At 46.1% G+C, this 14,421-nt stretch overlaps 1 protein-coding gene across 1 annotated transcript; it reads right to left on the reverse strand.

Annotated features, from left to right (window-relative positions):
* Positions 1 to 298: 298 nt before the first annotated feature.
* Positions 299 to 14,191, reverse strand: TMEM212 (transmembrane protein 212). Its single transcript, XM_052805144.1, is given in 6 exon segments — positions 299 to 8,397; positions 9,577 to 9,726; positions 11,610 to 11,744; positions 13,713 to 13,814; positions 13,817 to 13,846; positions 13,849 to 14,191. Coding segments are annotated over 6 exon segments (1,074 nt in total). The 5' UTR covers positions 14,029 to 14,191; the 3' UTR covers positions 299 to 7,920.
* Positions 14,192 to 14,421: the final 230 nt, after the last annotated feature.

A 14,421-nucleotide genomic window follows, 5' to 3' on the forward strand; every position in this document is an offset into this window, starting at 1 on the left:
GGTTTTGGGCCTTCTGTGAAGTACATGACTTCTGCCACGTGTGGGGACTCCAGCAACTTAGTGTTACTGGTGTGGATGGGAATTCAGCCCGGGGGGCAGACACCTAACAGCCATGTGGGCATCTTAGTTTTCTGCTGGTCTGGGCTTCCGTAAATGGGCCAATCATTAGCTCAACTGAAGTCAAAGTAGAAGATTTCAGTAGGATTGAGATAAATCTCATAGCTGGTAACTTGCAAGAAAAAGAAAATGTTACACCAGCTTTGCAATCAGATTGTTTATTTAATCTGTGGAGTGGGTACATGTTTTTCTCCTTGAAGGCTATTCACGCAATAGAGATGTTACTGTAACTACAGGAGTGATCAGAAAACATGTGTAATAAAGCCAGTGTTTTGAAATTCTTTTCTTTCTGAGGGTGTACAGGTACCTTGTTTCAAAGGAACTTTACAAGAATCAGCTTCATCAGATTCTTATTCATCAGCTGTTGCCTTCAAAGGAAAGGTTTCTTGTTTTAAGAAAATAAGGCTATTAACTAATGCCTTTACTTTTTTTTGATCTTTGCCAGCAAAATTTCTTTCTTGAATTTCTTCTGTAGTCTTTCTTCCATATACGGTTTGTGGCATGCTCACTTATTTGTCCTTGGATTAGTTTCCAATTGATTATCAGAGCCAGTTACAAAAATTTCCACCCAATATGATAAAAAGGCAATTTTTGTAGAGCTGTAAAATCAGGCAAACACTGTCTCCTTTCATGTGGTTTGACTTTAATGTAAACCGCCCTGAAGGTAAAAGATGAGGAGATGAACTGCTCCTTACTCCTGACGGGCATTTGCAGTCAAGTGGGACGTTAACACAAAGCAGGAAGCACTTTGTCAATAATAAATCAGGTGTCCTGAGGAGGAAAAGGTTGTCGGGGACTTCAATGATGTTTTCTTCTCTGTTATTAGTACCTGCATGCTAGGATTAATGTCCCATGTTTTCTGAGGCGAGTCAAACACAAAGGCTCGAACTGGGCTGGAAATGTCAGGATTTGCTCAGAAGCAAGCGCCGCAGCCCGGCGGGCGGCGTGGTGTGGCGGTGGAACGCCCGCACGTCCTCCCCCAGCAGAACCAGGCGTGCTCTGAGCCGGCGTTGGGGAATGTGAACTCGTATAACCTCCCTGTGCACCAAGAAACACAATTGCACTTCACATGCTTGAAAATATGTCCCTTAACTGCTAGTTTGTTGAGCCCACGTTTCCAAGCCTTCAGGAAAATCTGTAAGCACTGCATATTTGGTAACCACAGCTTCCTTAGTGTTTTTCCTGTATAAGGATTATTTGGCTTTGCTTATTTATGTGATGTATTATCAGAACTAAACCCCTCCATCTGTGCGAGGAGCCGGTGGTCTCAGGTCAGTCTTCTGCACTGAACATGCGTCATGGCAGTTGGATCCAGTCCATCCCTTCCCAAACCTTCTCACCGTTATCCCCCGTCCTGCTCTACCATTTACATACAGTAGCTGGGGTATTTGAGTAGGCTGCTCGATCTCCTTTGCTCTGGTCAGAGCAAGCGTTGACAGCACTTCATTTTTGCGTTCCCTGCTGCTACCAGCAGTGGGGCTGCACGGGTGACAACGGTGGCAAGGTCTCCATGAAAAACCATCTAAAGCCAACGCCACCCAGAGACACGAGGGCAGCCTGTGGAAAGCTGGGGTGCTGCTGCTGATGATTTCCTCCTGACTTGATAAACAGAGGTTTTTATTTTATTACCTAGAATGACCCATCTGGTGCTAAAGTTATTTTTTTTTAAACAAGCAAAATAACCTGTGTCTCAGCGCTGTAGCACTATTTAGATCCTGATTTGTCCTGCTAAGGAGGCATTGTATTTTTGAAGAGCTGGAAAAGAGTGGCAGACTAGTCATGTCACCTGGAGCTGCTGAAGCAGAATCTTACATGACATCTTCATTAGAACCCCTGCAGTATTAATTACTTAGAAAACTCATTTGTGGGCAATGACAGTTTGATAAGGAAGTGTGCTGAACTGAAATAAAAATTATAACACTTGCAGAGAAAATAGCTTTTGTATGCTTGCTGCCCACACGAGCAGAACTGCTGACTAGAAACCCAAGAGATTAAAAAGGTTATCGGGCAGGAGTGTGCTGATTACCTGCCATAAAGCACTCAGTTCAGTTGAGCAGACCATCACCCACTGTAATTTTGCCTGACTAATGATTATAGGTTGCGGCTTTAATTCTGCCGTCTGCTCTGTGTGCAGATGGACACCTGCACTGACTGCAGTCAGATGAGAGGAGGAACCCATGCTCAGCAGCGATTTTGTTTTCTGAAATGCCTCACGAATTCTTCTTTTCTATTTTGGTAGAAATGTCCCTAAGCATCTCTAAGCTTTATCAAGTGAATATGACAGTTCAAGACTCTGGTTAACCAAGACCACTGAAAACAGCGTTACTGTTTCCAAAATCTAAGTAACGTTAATGTTTCCATAAATACCATATAGCATTTCCACACAGTTTAGAAGCTGTAGTTGAATTATGGAAAGTGAAATTGTAACAAACAGGCTTACGTAGGTTATTAGCTATCGGGGTTGCCAGACTTCCCTCGTCTGGAAGAGATAGTATCTTGGCTTGAACCATAGTTATTGTCTCTCCGGGCAAAAAGACCTTAGGAGGTTAGGCTGGCTGAAGCTGCAAGGAACTTTCCATTTCTCGTCAGGAGCTAGTGGATGAAAAATGTAAGCAGCAGGATAAACGGTTGAAGGATGATGCTGACCCTGAGCCACAGGTTGAAGAGTGGGGAGTAGAGTCGGGGAAAGGGCGGTGATGGTTGTGCGGGAGACAGATGGGGACACTGGATGAACGGAGGTGGTGGGCTGTTTAACAGAAAATGAGGCAAAGTCAGGAGCGACCCACAATCAGGGAAGACGTTTGGAGGAATGCTATGAGTTGCAGGGGTCAAGGACACAAGTCCACGATCTCATGCCTGGAAGCTTAGTGCTCAAATCTGTAGAAGCATCAAATGTGGGTCAGCGAGCTGGGACTCAACTTGAGCGTGAGTGCCAGCCTGACACACAAAGATAAAGGTTTTCTTCTTGAAAGTAATGTAACAAACCAGATAATCTTTCTACTTTGCTTTTGTAAATTAAGGTGTTTTCTGGCGTATAAATACAAGTCAGTGTCTGAGCAGGCAATGGAAAGACTACAGCTTTATCGCTTCAAGTGATGTACGGGCATTCAAAGATTAAAACCACAGTTTTACAGTGCAGTTGTATTGCAGATCCCATCCAACTTGTAATGAATCCCGATTATCATAATACTAGTTGCAGCATTTATGTCAGGCTGAGTTCAACAGCATCGTCTGCGTGTCTGCTGCTAGGTATGATGTGCCAAAGTATTTTATTGAGTCAGGGCCTTTATATCTTTCTATATTTTTAGGTCAAGCACCTCATTTTAGGTAAGTATCTTACCATTACCTTCCACTTTTACCTTTGCATATATGCACGATATAAGTTTGATACCCAGTAAAATGGATACCACTTATGGTCAAATTTAATTGCAGTGAAATCCAGGCACTGCTCGGGCTTAATAGCAAAATAAACTTTTCTGGTTGTTGAGAGCTGCTAAGAACCCTTTATAACAGGGTGAGATAAGACCCTGTGTGCAGCCTCTTACTTCCAAGTGGTGGGACAGGATTAATCCATCCATTTTTTGCATCAAATCCAACTGCAAGGACATGTAGGATCTTGAGAAGCTTTGCTGCTGGAGGACATGGTAGAGGCAGATACCAAAGCCTGTATCTAGGGCCTGTAGCAGCTACTACCACTTTGACTTGAAAATTTTCTCCTTGTCAGGGGCAGATTCTTTAAATTTATGCTCTGTACAGAGGTCCCTGCAGTCAGTGCCGTCCTGTGCAGGTGTTAATGCTGACATTAGGCTTGAAGATTTCCTTCGATGCTCAGCAATTCACGTTCTGCCGTATCTTTCTGACGCAACCATTAAATTAACAGCTTCCTTTAAATGCGCTGGAGGTTAACGGGATGTCAGGACGTAAAACAAATTTTCTTAATGACAGTGTAGAGCCTTTGTTATCCCTATTAGTCACAGTGCCAAAAACAGAAAGGTGTTTCTGCTCACAGGGGATCCCATCCCCAAACCGGTGTAATTGGTCGACACCCTTCCACTGATTCCTGTGGCTTTGGGGTCAGCCCTTCAGCACGGAACAGTTTGACCTCTTGGATAATGTAGAAACCATATTTGGAAAAGCTCTGTGTAGAGTTAATTCAATGGGTTTTTTTCTGGTGTTTATAGTTATTGAGCAGATTCATACCAATAACTATTAAATAGGGTCACCTGGAAAGGGGTAAGCACTCTAGCTTTTGCCCGCAAACCACTTAAGCACACGCTTAGAGATAAGCACGCATGTTAAGGTAAATGGAGCTGCTCATAGGCTTGGTGTTGAGCATATGTTTAGGGTTTCTGGATTTGGAGAAACTCATTGCTTGAAATCATCATCTTTTATCCTTAATGAATAGAAATTAGATTCTAGTATGAGAATTAATTTTCATTAAACAAAAAATTAAAAACTACTAAAAGGTTAAAAAGTCAGGATGAAAAAGGAAATGATCTGATTTGAATGCCGTAAAATGGAAAGAACATAATTTCAAGAAACACTCCAAAATTTCTTTCCCATCTTCCAATCTGCTTTAAAAAGTATTTGGGCCCCCAGATTGCCTGGCAGGGTCGGGTCGGTGCCTTGGGGAGCAGATTGCCATGCTTGATGTCTCCAGTATTGCTGGTAAGTGCCATGCTGGGATCCAGCCAGCCCAGTGGAGGACCATGCTGGAGTAGGAGGTAGGAAGGGCTCTCCCTTGCTGAACTGGCTGGAATAAGGTAAAAATAAGGTTAAAGCGTCTCCATGCAAATCCTTAGAGCGATGCCATACATTAAGAAGCAGTGATCTGCATGTAGTGAACAGTTATTGCATGTGTACTTCAAAAATCTTAGTTGGAGATTAAAATACCAAAATTTAGTATTCCAGACCTGCTTTGGCTGTTACAAAACAGCATTTGGAGAGACAACAACTCACGTTAAAGCATATCTGGCCACCTTCTGCCAGGAATACTGCAGGAGTGTGCAAGAGCTGATCTGAAGAGAGCTCCTGGCTTAGCATATATGACTTTGTCCCGAAGAGGAAGATAAATAAAATGGTAAGAAACACTCTGAATCCTGCTTTTCCCTTGAAGCACCATTGAAAATTTGCTGCTGTGCTGAAGTGTATTAGCATCAAAATGGAGGGAAGATTTTTCCAGAGAAGTCCAGCACAAATTGAGAATTCCCACTACGCTCAGCGGGAAACTATATAATCCTTGCCCTTTGTTTGGCAAGTGTTGGACTTTTTCATAGGGTGGAGTGTCCCCAGCTGGGGGGGACGGGCGGTGCATGCTGGCATTTCCCTGTCAAGCAAAATTGGCGTAAAGAGAGGGAAAATAAATTATTATCAGATTGTGGATGCAAATTCTTTTTAACATTAAAAATGGATAAGCTGTGCTCTTGAGAGGAAGGCAGAGGAGGGAAGGGAAGCTGGGGAAGGGCTGACCCTGCAGTGGGTTGAGAAGCACTCCCGTTAATACCTATCTGTAGCATCGGGCTTTTAACCAACTCATTAAAAGCTTAATTTGCGCTATGCCTGGTGAAGGAGTGCCTCCTGTTTACCTACCCATGGTGTTGGAGGAAAGGGCCTGCCCTGCTCCCACATGCAAATGAGGATTTATATGGCTAGAGCTGAAACATTTGGCAAGTGAGTGCATGAAATTTAAGGTTACCTGTAGGCAGCTGTTGCTCACCCTGTGGGTGTTTTATATGGCTATTTAATTGCATGTTGCTCAGTCCTACATGAGTACGACTTACGTGAATAACCACAGCAACGCAAATGCTGCTGCCTCTGAGATAAAGGACCTTATTTGAGAAACAAATGCTTAGCTAATTATACCATAGGCCCTGTGCACTTTTCAAAGTCTGTACTTCATCTCCGATGAAAAGGAAAGAAATGGTCTAGTTCTGAAAAATAAACCCCAAAGCATTTTAAGGACTTTTTTTCCCCCTTTTCTATTCTTTTCCCAGGTTGCAAAAATAACATCCAATAATGAAATGAAAACAAGCTGAATAGTTACATTCAGTGGAGGAGGGAAGAGGTAGTCGCAGACAGCTGGAGCATGTCTGGGCCAGTGTCTCGGTTCTTTTCTTTCTGCTAGTTTAGTGCCACTCCAAGAATGCAGACAATGCTGGCTACAACTGTTTCATATTTGATTTCTACACTTAAATCTGTGCTTGTTAAATGAAACCCCATTGTCAGGTTGGCACGCATCCACGCTGCCTCCTCAGGTCCCGCTTCAGAGCTTGCTGTCTGTGTTTGGGTGTCCTGCTCGTATCCCTTCAGTGAGGACCAGGTACGCAAAGAGCATTTTGCTGGTTTTGTGCCGCTTGTGGCATCGCGACAAAAGCTTTTGGACTTTTCTTGCAACCGCATCCGTGGATAACCCTCATAAATCTCGGTCTGAAGGCAGACAGAAGCGCTGCAGGGAAGGGATGGGGTTTTGGAACAGCCTCAAGAGTGGTGGATCAATTGGGCACTCGGCTGGAGCCGGTCTCTGGGCAAGGTACCGGCTGTGCTGCCTGCGGGAGAAAATGCTTGGGCAAGCAGGGCCTGATTCTGCAAAGGGCTGGTATCCTGCCCTGCTCGAGGAGAGGATGCATCTGGGGATGCTTTTTGTCTCGGCGAGGCCCTTCGTGTGCTTTGCTGGGCAGGGACCGGAGGGTTGAGCAGTTGCGGGGCAGGAGAAATGCTGTGTATTGGCAGCAAAGCCGTGACTGTGAATAACAAAGGATCATTTCATATGCCCTGTAAAATACCAGGGAGGGCATGAAAATTACGAATCTTTGTTAATAAAGCTTAGGGGATTACGAAATCCAACAGCTGTCCAGTCCTTTAGACTGCAGAGCCTTTTGGCTCTCTCCCTCCCCATAAGCTGGTACCGTGGTCTGATACCTGCTCGTACATCACTCGTGTGGTGTGACTTATCATTCAGTAAATGCCGGTCATGCCAAAGCAGACAGAGCTCTGCCCAAAGTAGTTTGCAGTCTACTTCAGCGTGAGAGGAGGGAGAGGGGATAGGACGGGGCTGTGGTACCATGGGGTGTGATGCTGGAGCAGGAGGAAGCACTGGCCACGTTTTGATTCTTCAGATGCCCCAGGGGAGTCCACTGCTGGGCTGTTGTCGTGGCAACACTGTTATTTTGGGGGATTCAAGCCTAGCTCCAAACAAAGGTTAAAGGGAAGAAAAAATCCCCAAGGGATCGGATGCACAGAAGGTGAGATTTTCCTCAGCACGGCAAAATTTTGCAACTGTCTGAACCAGCAGCGAGTCCTCCGAGGCGTGTGGGCTGGAGGTATGTCAGGGCTGGAAATCGATGCTGTGCCTCATGTGGGAGCCGGTCGGGAGCGTGGTGCCTTGGGCTCTGGCTCTGCTCTGGGTCACCCAAAAGCGTGTTCCTCCTCCTGCCCTCGCCTCTCATCCTCCCACACCATCGAGGTGCTGCTGCCTAAGGCTCTACCTGGAGCAGAGATGATAAGTGCTGGATGGTGGTAATTTTTTCACACCTCTTCTGCTGTTCAGGTAACAGATCTATGTCTGCGTGGGTTTTAACGGCTCCGTGCGTTGATGGCAGTGCAGCGTTCACAGTCGTGAGGAAGAGCAGAAAGGCAAATCTTCAGGTTCTGCTTTCCGTAATGTCAAAAGCAAGCTGTATAACTTCCATAAAATTTTGCCCAGCCTTTAAATTCAGAGGCCCAGGCGATATATGCTAAAGCCGTGTCCCTTCAGTTGAAACAGTAATGGGTATGAAGGGCCAAACTACTGGTTCATAAAGTGATTTAATGGAATGATGCACGTGGCTTCAGGGGCACTACTGATCCTGATGGGAGTGCATTCCGGATCTGCCTGACCTTGCACAGCCGTGCCACCCTCCTGGCTGCCGTTAAGGGCATTACGGTTAGCAATCCACCTTCCCCGCCGTGACCGATGCTCACGTTTAAATGTCCAAACTGAAGCAATCTCACAAAAGCCATCACAAAACCCAAAGACGCACAGAATATGGCCAAATTCAAAAACAGGTCCAGTATTTGCAGGGTGAGGTGGGACCACTCATAACGCGATGGGTCTTTGCAGAGGTTTGGGAAGTCAACGTAGGGAAAGGGGAACAGGACTGCGTAACCCAGGTACTTGGTCCCAGCAATCCCAGCAAGTGAGCAGTAGCAGTATGGGCCAAGGAGAAGAGATGCAATGGCAGCAGCAAATTGCACTGAGGCGCCCGTGATGCTCAGTATGCCGAAGGCGAAACTAGCCTCCCACTGAAACGGAGACAAAAGCATTTTATCACTTTTCTGACCTGCTGAGAGAATTTTTTTAAAAACTTTAAAACTAAACAGCTCGGTATTTTTGTATTTCTTCATTTCCAACTTGGAAAAAAACCCCTGTTTTTTATAGTCAGTCTCCTTTTTTTCTGTGTCCAGAAAGGGATGTGATGGTAAGGAAAATTAGTAGCTTGAATGTCATAAACTTATTAAAGAAAAATATGGATATTTTTTTTTCTTCCAGGGAAGACAAAGTCATTGAAACCATATTTTAGTAAAAATACTAGAAGAGTAAATTGGAACAGGTATACTTATACCGTTTGTCATATAGCATATAAGTACAGTGGCTGGCCTTTAAAATTTAAACTGCATACTTGAATACTAACAAAGTTCCTCATTATAAAACAGAAAATGTGATAGGAACTGGCAGAACTACTGTGCTGGTGGGATATTTAATGTGCACCCTCTGTGAGCCCTGGACAGCACGTTTGATCCATGGTATTAGCAAGAAAAGTGCTTTCCCCTTCGAATGCATCACCCAGATTAACTCTGCTGCTCCTTTGCTGTGTGCGACACCGTACAGGCTCCTGGACTTGTCACCCCAACCGATGGCACCTTGCACTGGGTTACCACCTACCCCTGCCCCCTCGGCAGCTCCACGCCACAGGATTTCGGTGTGGCTGAGCTCAGCTCCGGGGTAGGTGGGTGAAAAGCTTTGTTGCTCGAGCTGGCGCAGGCTGTTTCGGTGCTGGGTGCTCAGCCCTCGGCGCCCGCTCCCCGGCTCTCGCACCTCCTTCTTGTCCTGGCGCATCCCTGACCCGGAGGGGTTTGCTATGGAGCCAGCTCCATCCTTTGTGCCAGCTGAGAGGCTTTTCCGTGCTGGGGGAAGCCTTAGAAGAGCTTTTAGGAGTAATTTAAATTTCCTTTGATCGAACAACTCTGCAGGTAAAGAACTAATGCTATTAGAGCAAGCAATAACTAGCTGCTGCGCTTGAGCCTCTTGGGGAGCGGAATGGGCTCTTCTCCTCTACCAGGCTGGAATAACTGCTCCGTGTTTCTCCCTGGTCCGGTGCACAGAGAGTGGTTTAAAAGGGGTTGGATCGTGCACAGAAGAGGCAGGACCAGGGTCCTGCTGGTGTGCACTCAAGGCCAGTCGGAAGAAAAGCTAAAATTTACCTTTTGTGGACTCAGGCATAACTTCGCATCCTTTTTGTGCACAGCAGGGCCACAGACGATGGTTACTGTTTGTTGCCAGAAGGCCAACGAAAACTGTTCTGCGTGTCTCCTGCGTTTGCTGTTCTCGTGCTCCTGAGCTACCTCGGGGCACTTGGAAGGACATGGCCATCCCCAAAAGGGGACACCCTCCAAGCCACCACGCTGGCACTGACCACCGCCGCACAGCAACTTTAATCAGGAGCCTCACGCTGACAAATGGGGAAGAGGGAAGAAACCCAGGACGCCACGAATGGGAGTGCCCGAAGGCAACCCCAGGCAGTGCAGAAAGGAAGGTTATTAAGGTTGTTTTAATGTCTGCTTCATGCTGCTTTTGTCACTCTGGACAAGGAACGAGTTTGAGTTCGGTTATTCTTCCGAAGTGCTGTCAAAGGCACGGCAGAGACTTGCGTTATTCACCATGTCCCCATCACGGCAGGGTATGTTTTGTCACTGTCCTTATTTCAGAACCGGTCTTAACTGGGGAGAGTATGTGTGTTGATAATGGGGAGCTGACATACACAGGCGCATTTTCATTCATTTAAATACACCAGCAGTGACTCTGGCTTGCAGTGAGTAATCTTTTTTCCAGTGTAAGCATCTTGGACCCACATGTATCTTTGCTCCTAACCTCAGGCTGGTGAATGGAAAGAAGAGCTGAAGATGTGCTAAAGGCAAGAGTCTGTGTCTGAGAACACAGAAAATAGCATGAGCTGGGCTGTAATTTCTGGTGCGACGTCGAAGACTATATCGACACAGATCCAGAACCTTGAGCAGTATTGTCCTGTGGTTTGATTTCCATTCTGGCATGCTGAATGCAGTAAGGCCCAGGTTTTTCATGGCACTTTCCATTTTTGATTTAGGGAATTTGAAAAATAGTTGTCTTGAGGCTGAGCCTGAAGTTATAATCTTGGCATATCCATACCATAAAATTCCCGTGGATAAAAGCAGAAACATCTGGGTTCATGAGTGGATGTTGGCTAAATCCACCAGAAAAAAAAAAAGCCTTCAAGGGATCCTAGAAGGTTCTAGCCAGAATAAATAATACAACAAAATAAGAGTGCTATTAAGAGTAATTGTAATAGCTAAGCTGAATTATAAGATGAGGGCCAAGCCCTTTTCACAATCTCCTTTTCCAGCTAAGAGCCCTTCAATTTACACTTAACGCACATGTGGCTGATGGAACAAAGAAAAAATTGAAGAAGGATGAAAGCAGTGCAGAGATTATTCAGCCTTGCTGGTTTAGCTCCAGGCACATCGTTTAAATGAGTAGATGATCAGTTTCCAGTTTGTTTTAAATTCTCTGGCAAGAAATTTTATGCTCTATCCCAAAGTTGGATGTGCTTAAAATTTTTTTTTTTTTTTTTTTTTTTAAGGCTCTGCCATTTTGGTTTATTTCTTAAGGCGAGACTCTGCAAGCGCTCTGCGGGAGACACCTGAGTGCTGGGACTGGAGGGGCAGCCGGGCTGTGTCACCGAGGGGCCATGTCCTTGCTCCCAACCCACGGGGACCCTGGGACTGGGGAACAGTCGCTCCTTTTCTTCCTCCCCTCTAGGAGGTTGAGCCCTGCCTTGCTGAGCCACATGCTATACCCAAGCTCAGCAGCACCCAAAATCAAGGGAAGTGGCCAAAACTCCCGTGTAAGGCACTTGCAGCCTCTTTGGCTGCGCCCGGTTTGTACCAGCGCTGCTTGCCTGGTTTAAAGCTAGTGAAAGGGGAAAGGTTCGTATTGCTTGCCCCTTGCATCTCCTCTTGGTGTTTTCAGGGTTAAGAGCTGCTGAACAGCACGTCCTCTCACCACCCAGCCCATCCTGCCTGGGTCTCCTCCATGCACCTTGCACCAGGTCTGCAAAGCTGCCCCGAGCACCAGGTCACGCAGAACGTCACGGGCTGAACTACACCCACAGCCAGGTGATTAAAGAGTAAGTTGGATGTTGCCGAAAATGCCCTTGACACACCATCCCTCCCCAACCAACGTAGTCAGCGTTTCTCGTTACCCGTACTTTGTCCATGCAGATCTGCCTTACTGACCCTCGCTGACCTTGCACGTCGCCCTTCCCGATTCCCGGAAAGCCTCGGGCATTTGCCCGCTCTGTAACCTTCAGCCAACGCAGCTTGGGGTGAGTTGCTTTCTTGTGGAGAAAAACCCCTGTTGGTCAGTCCTTGTTCTCTCCTCCTGCCCTCTTCTTCCCTGTTGTCCATACCATAGCTGACCAGTTGAATAGCTCCTGAGGGAGCCGAGCTGTTGGTACCACTCTAGTAGGTCCTCCTCCATGGAGACACTTGAGGTTGTCCTCCATAGAGAAGCTTCCTCTGATGTACTGTCAATGCTTAATGCTCTCTGAAGACTGCCACTAAGCCCTGAACGGTGGGATGCGCGTTTGGAGCGAGGCAATACTTGAAGGATGGCTGGAAATAGCAGTGATACACAAACGGTGATGTTTACACCGCCTTATGTTCCGTACAAGGAATAATCCTGTTTACACTGTAAGGAGTGGGAGTTCGATTGGCCTTCAAATAGCCTCAGCACACCTAGGAAATCCATAAAAAGGATGCCCCAGTGTTTCTTAGGACATTATTTTCAGCAGATCTTGTTATTTAATGTGCTGCCAACATCTGTCATTTCCTGCGCTGCCTATTGCCCGGCACCCACAGCCTGGATCTGAACCGAACGCTGACAGGACCTAATGCAAAAAACTCAGTGCTGCTTTCCATTAGCACAGCATCTTGACTGTCAAAGTGAAACGAGGAAACGCATCTGCTCATAGATGTTACAAAATATTTGGTTTAGATTAGCTGCTGTCGCTGCCACTGTCCATGTTTGCAGTCGTATTCTTCCACCCAACTTGAAGGCAATAGGAAGGTCTGCTGAAACTGCAGGGCTCTTGGTTAGGAGCAAACAGTTTGAGAAGCTGAGGAATGAGAGATGATGCGGAGCTAAATTTAGAATCTCAGATAAGAAAATATCTGTATCTTCAGTGCTCTGTGGTTTTATTTTGCTCTACGCAAAGCACACCTTGGTTTTGCATGGCTGTTTGCGGGTTGTACCGACTCAAAGAAGGCTTGTGGGGAAAAAAGGCTTTGATGTCTTCGGTAAGCAAATAGCAGTGTTAAAAGATCTGCAGTTCTTGTTAGCCTGCTGCAAACAGCCATGTTTGAAGCAAAATAAACATCTCGAGGTTGATGGAAGGGTAGGAAAGCCATAAAGTACTGTAGTCAAATCCTTGGTATGAGGCCATCAGAAATGACAGTGCCATGAAAAAATTTTTTCTCTCTCCTTTCGGATTAAAAAGAAGAGAACAAACTGTTCACGGTTTACCAGCCACGTGGTGGGAATACATAGGTATAAAACCCCTGGCTAAATCATTACTATCCAAATCACAAGAATACTATCAAGTCCACTGGAAAACCGAGGGTAGGAGTCCCCTCCAACCATCGGGGTGAGGGGGAGAAGACTCACCCTTCCTCCAGCCCCCGTTTTGACTCAGCTTCCTCCGTGCTTCACCCACTGCCACAGGGCCACCAGCACCTCTTAACCCTTGCAGCTACAGGACCTTGTCCCCAAAAAAAACTTCATCGGCTTTTACGTTGTGCAACCAGCCGGTTTCCGTGAGGAGGCACCGGGCACGCGTGGCGCGCTCAGCGAGGAGGATGAGGATTTCGCGGCTGCGTGCCTACTGAGCTTCTCCTCTGTAAAGCTCGTCGTACTTGTCTCGTTGCATCACTTACAACATCCCTTTGGAAATGCAAAAGCTTAGGAAATGAACCAAAGAAAAGAGCTAAACGATGATCTCAATTACACCAGCATAACCTGGGGGATGTTAATTTATATCTATACCCTTTTAACAATCCAAATTAGGTTCAGAACAAGAAAGTTTGGGTTTTCTCTGTAAAGGGAAATGAAAATCGGCAGGTCATTATAACAATCAATACGCCAATATTTACTGCAAATTTAAATGTTATCAAGAGCCTCCAGGGAACCTCTCGCTTTAGTTTCATGTAATTCCAAGCATTTCTCTGTTTAAAGATAGTTCACAGGAGCTAGGAAATAAATAATTCAGACATAGTTGACTTTTTAAAGTCTCTGTAGCATCACTAACATCTTTCCTTTGATAATGTTTTTGTTCTGCCTCCCAAAGCTCTTTCCAAATGGGACTGGCGAGGCAAACACTGCATCCGAAGAACCGGGGCTTATAAGAAAAAAAACAGAGAAAAAAGCAAAAATTCCAGAAAAAAAATGCTTATAATCCCAGAAGTAGTAAGTATCCCTCTGGTAACTTCATGCAAGCTCTTCGCTTTCATTGTGAGCCTCTCCCTGCCGGATTCACAGCTAAAGCTGAGGCAGAGACGGTTCATAATAAACAGAAGCTCCTTAGAGACCGTAGCCATGGCATGTAAGAGCTGTTTACCTGGCATGATGAACTATTCTGTTTATCTTTAGATGTTCCTACAGAAACAGAAGGTATTACAGTGTGGTAAATAAGGGCCCTTCACCCCCAGGAACACAGGCTTTTTTCCAGACTGGTTGCCCTTCACTTTGAGCCGCAGAAAGCCCATCCTGTGATTTCTGAATTACTCCTTCATCTGCTTTCCCAAGAGGACGGACCGCTTCCCGGTGCAGAGAGAGCCAGAAACTTGCTGACAGCAACTGGGGTGGTTGTTTCCAACGCTGACCTGCCCATCGCAGCCGGCATGAAACCAGCCCCCTCGGTGCCAGCAGCCTCTGCGGGACACGGATACGTCCTCCGGAGCAGGACCACCTTCTCCCCAGGGAGAGTTATTCTTGACGTAATGTGTTTGTAGCAAGGA

This window comes from Harpia harpyja, chromosome 12, assembly GCF_026419915.1.
Source record: "Harpia harpyja isolate bHarHar1 chromosome 12, bHarHar1 primary haplotype, whole genome shotgun sequence".
In the NCBI taxonomy this organism is placed as follows: Eukaryota; Metazoa; Chordata; class Aves; order Accipitriformes; family Accipitridae; genus Harpia; species Harpia harpyja.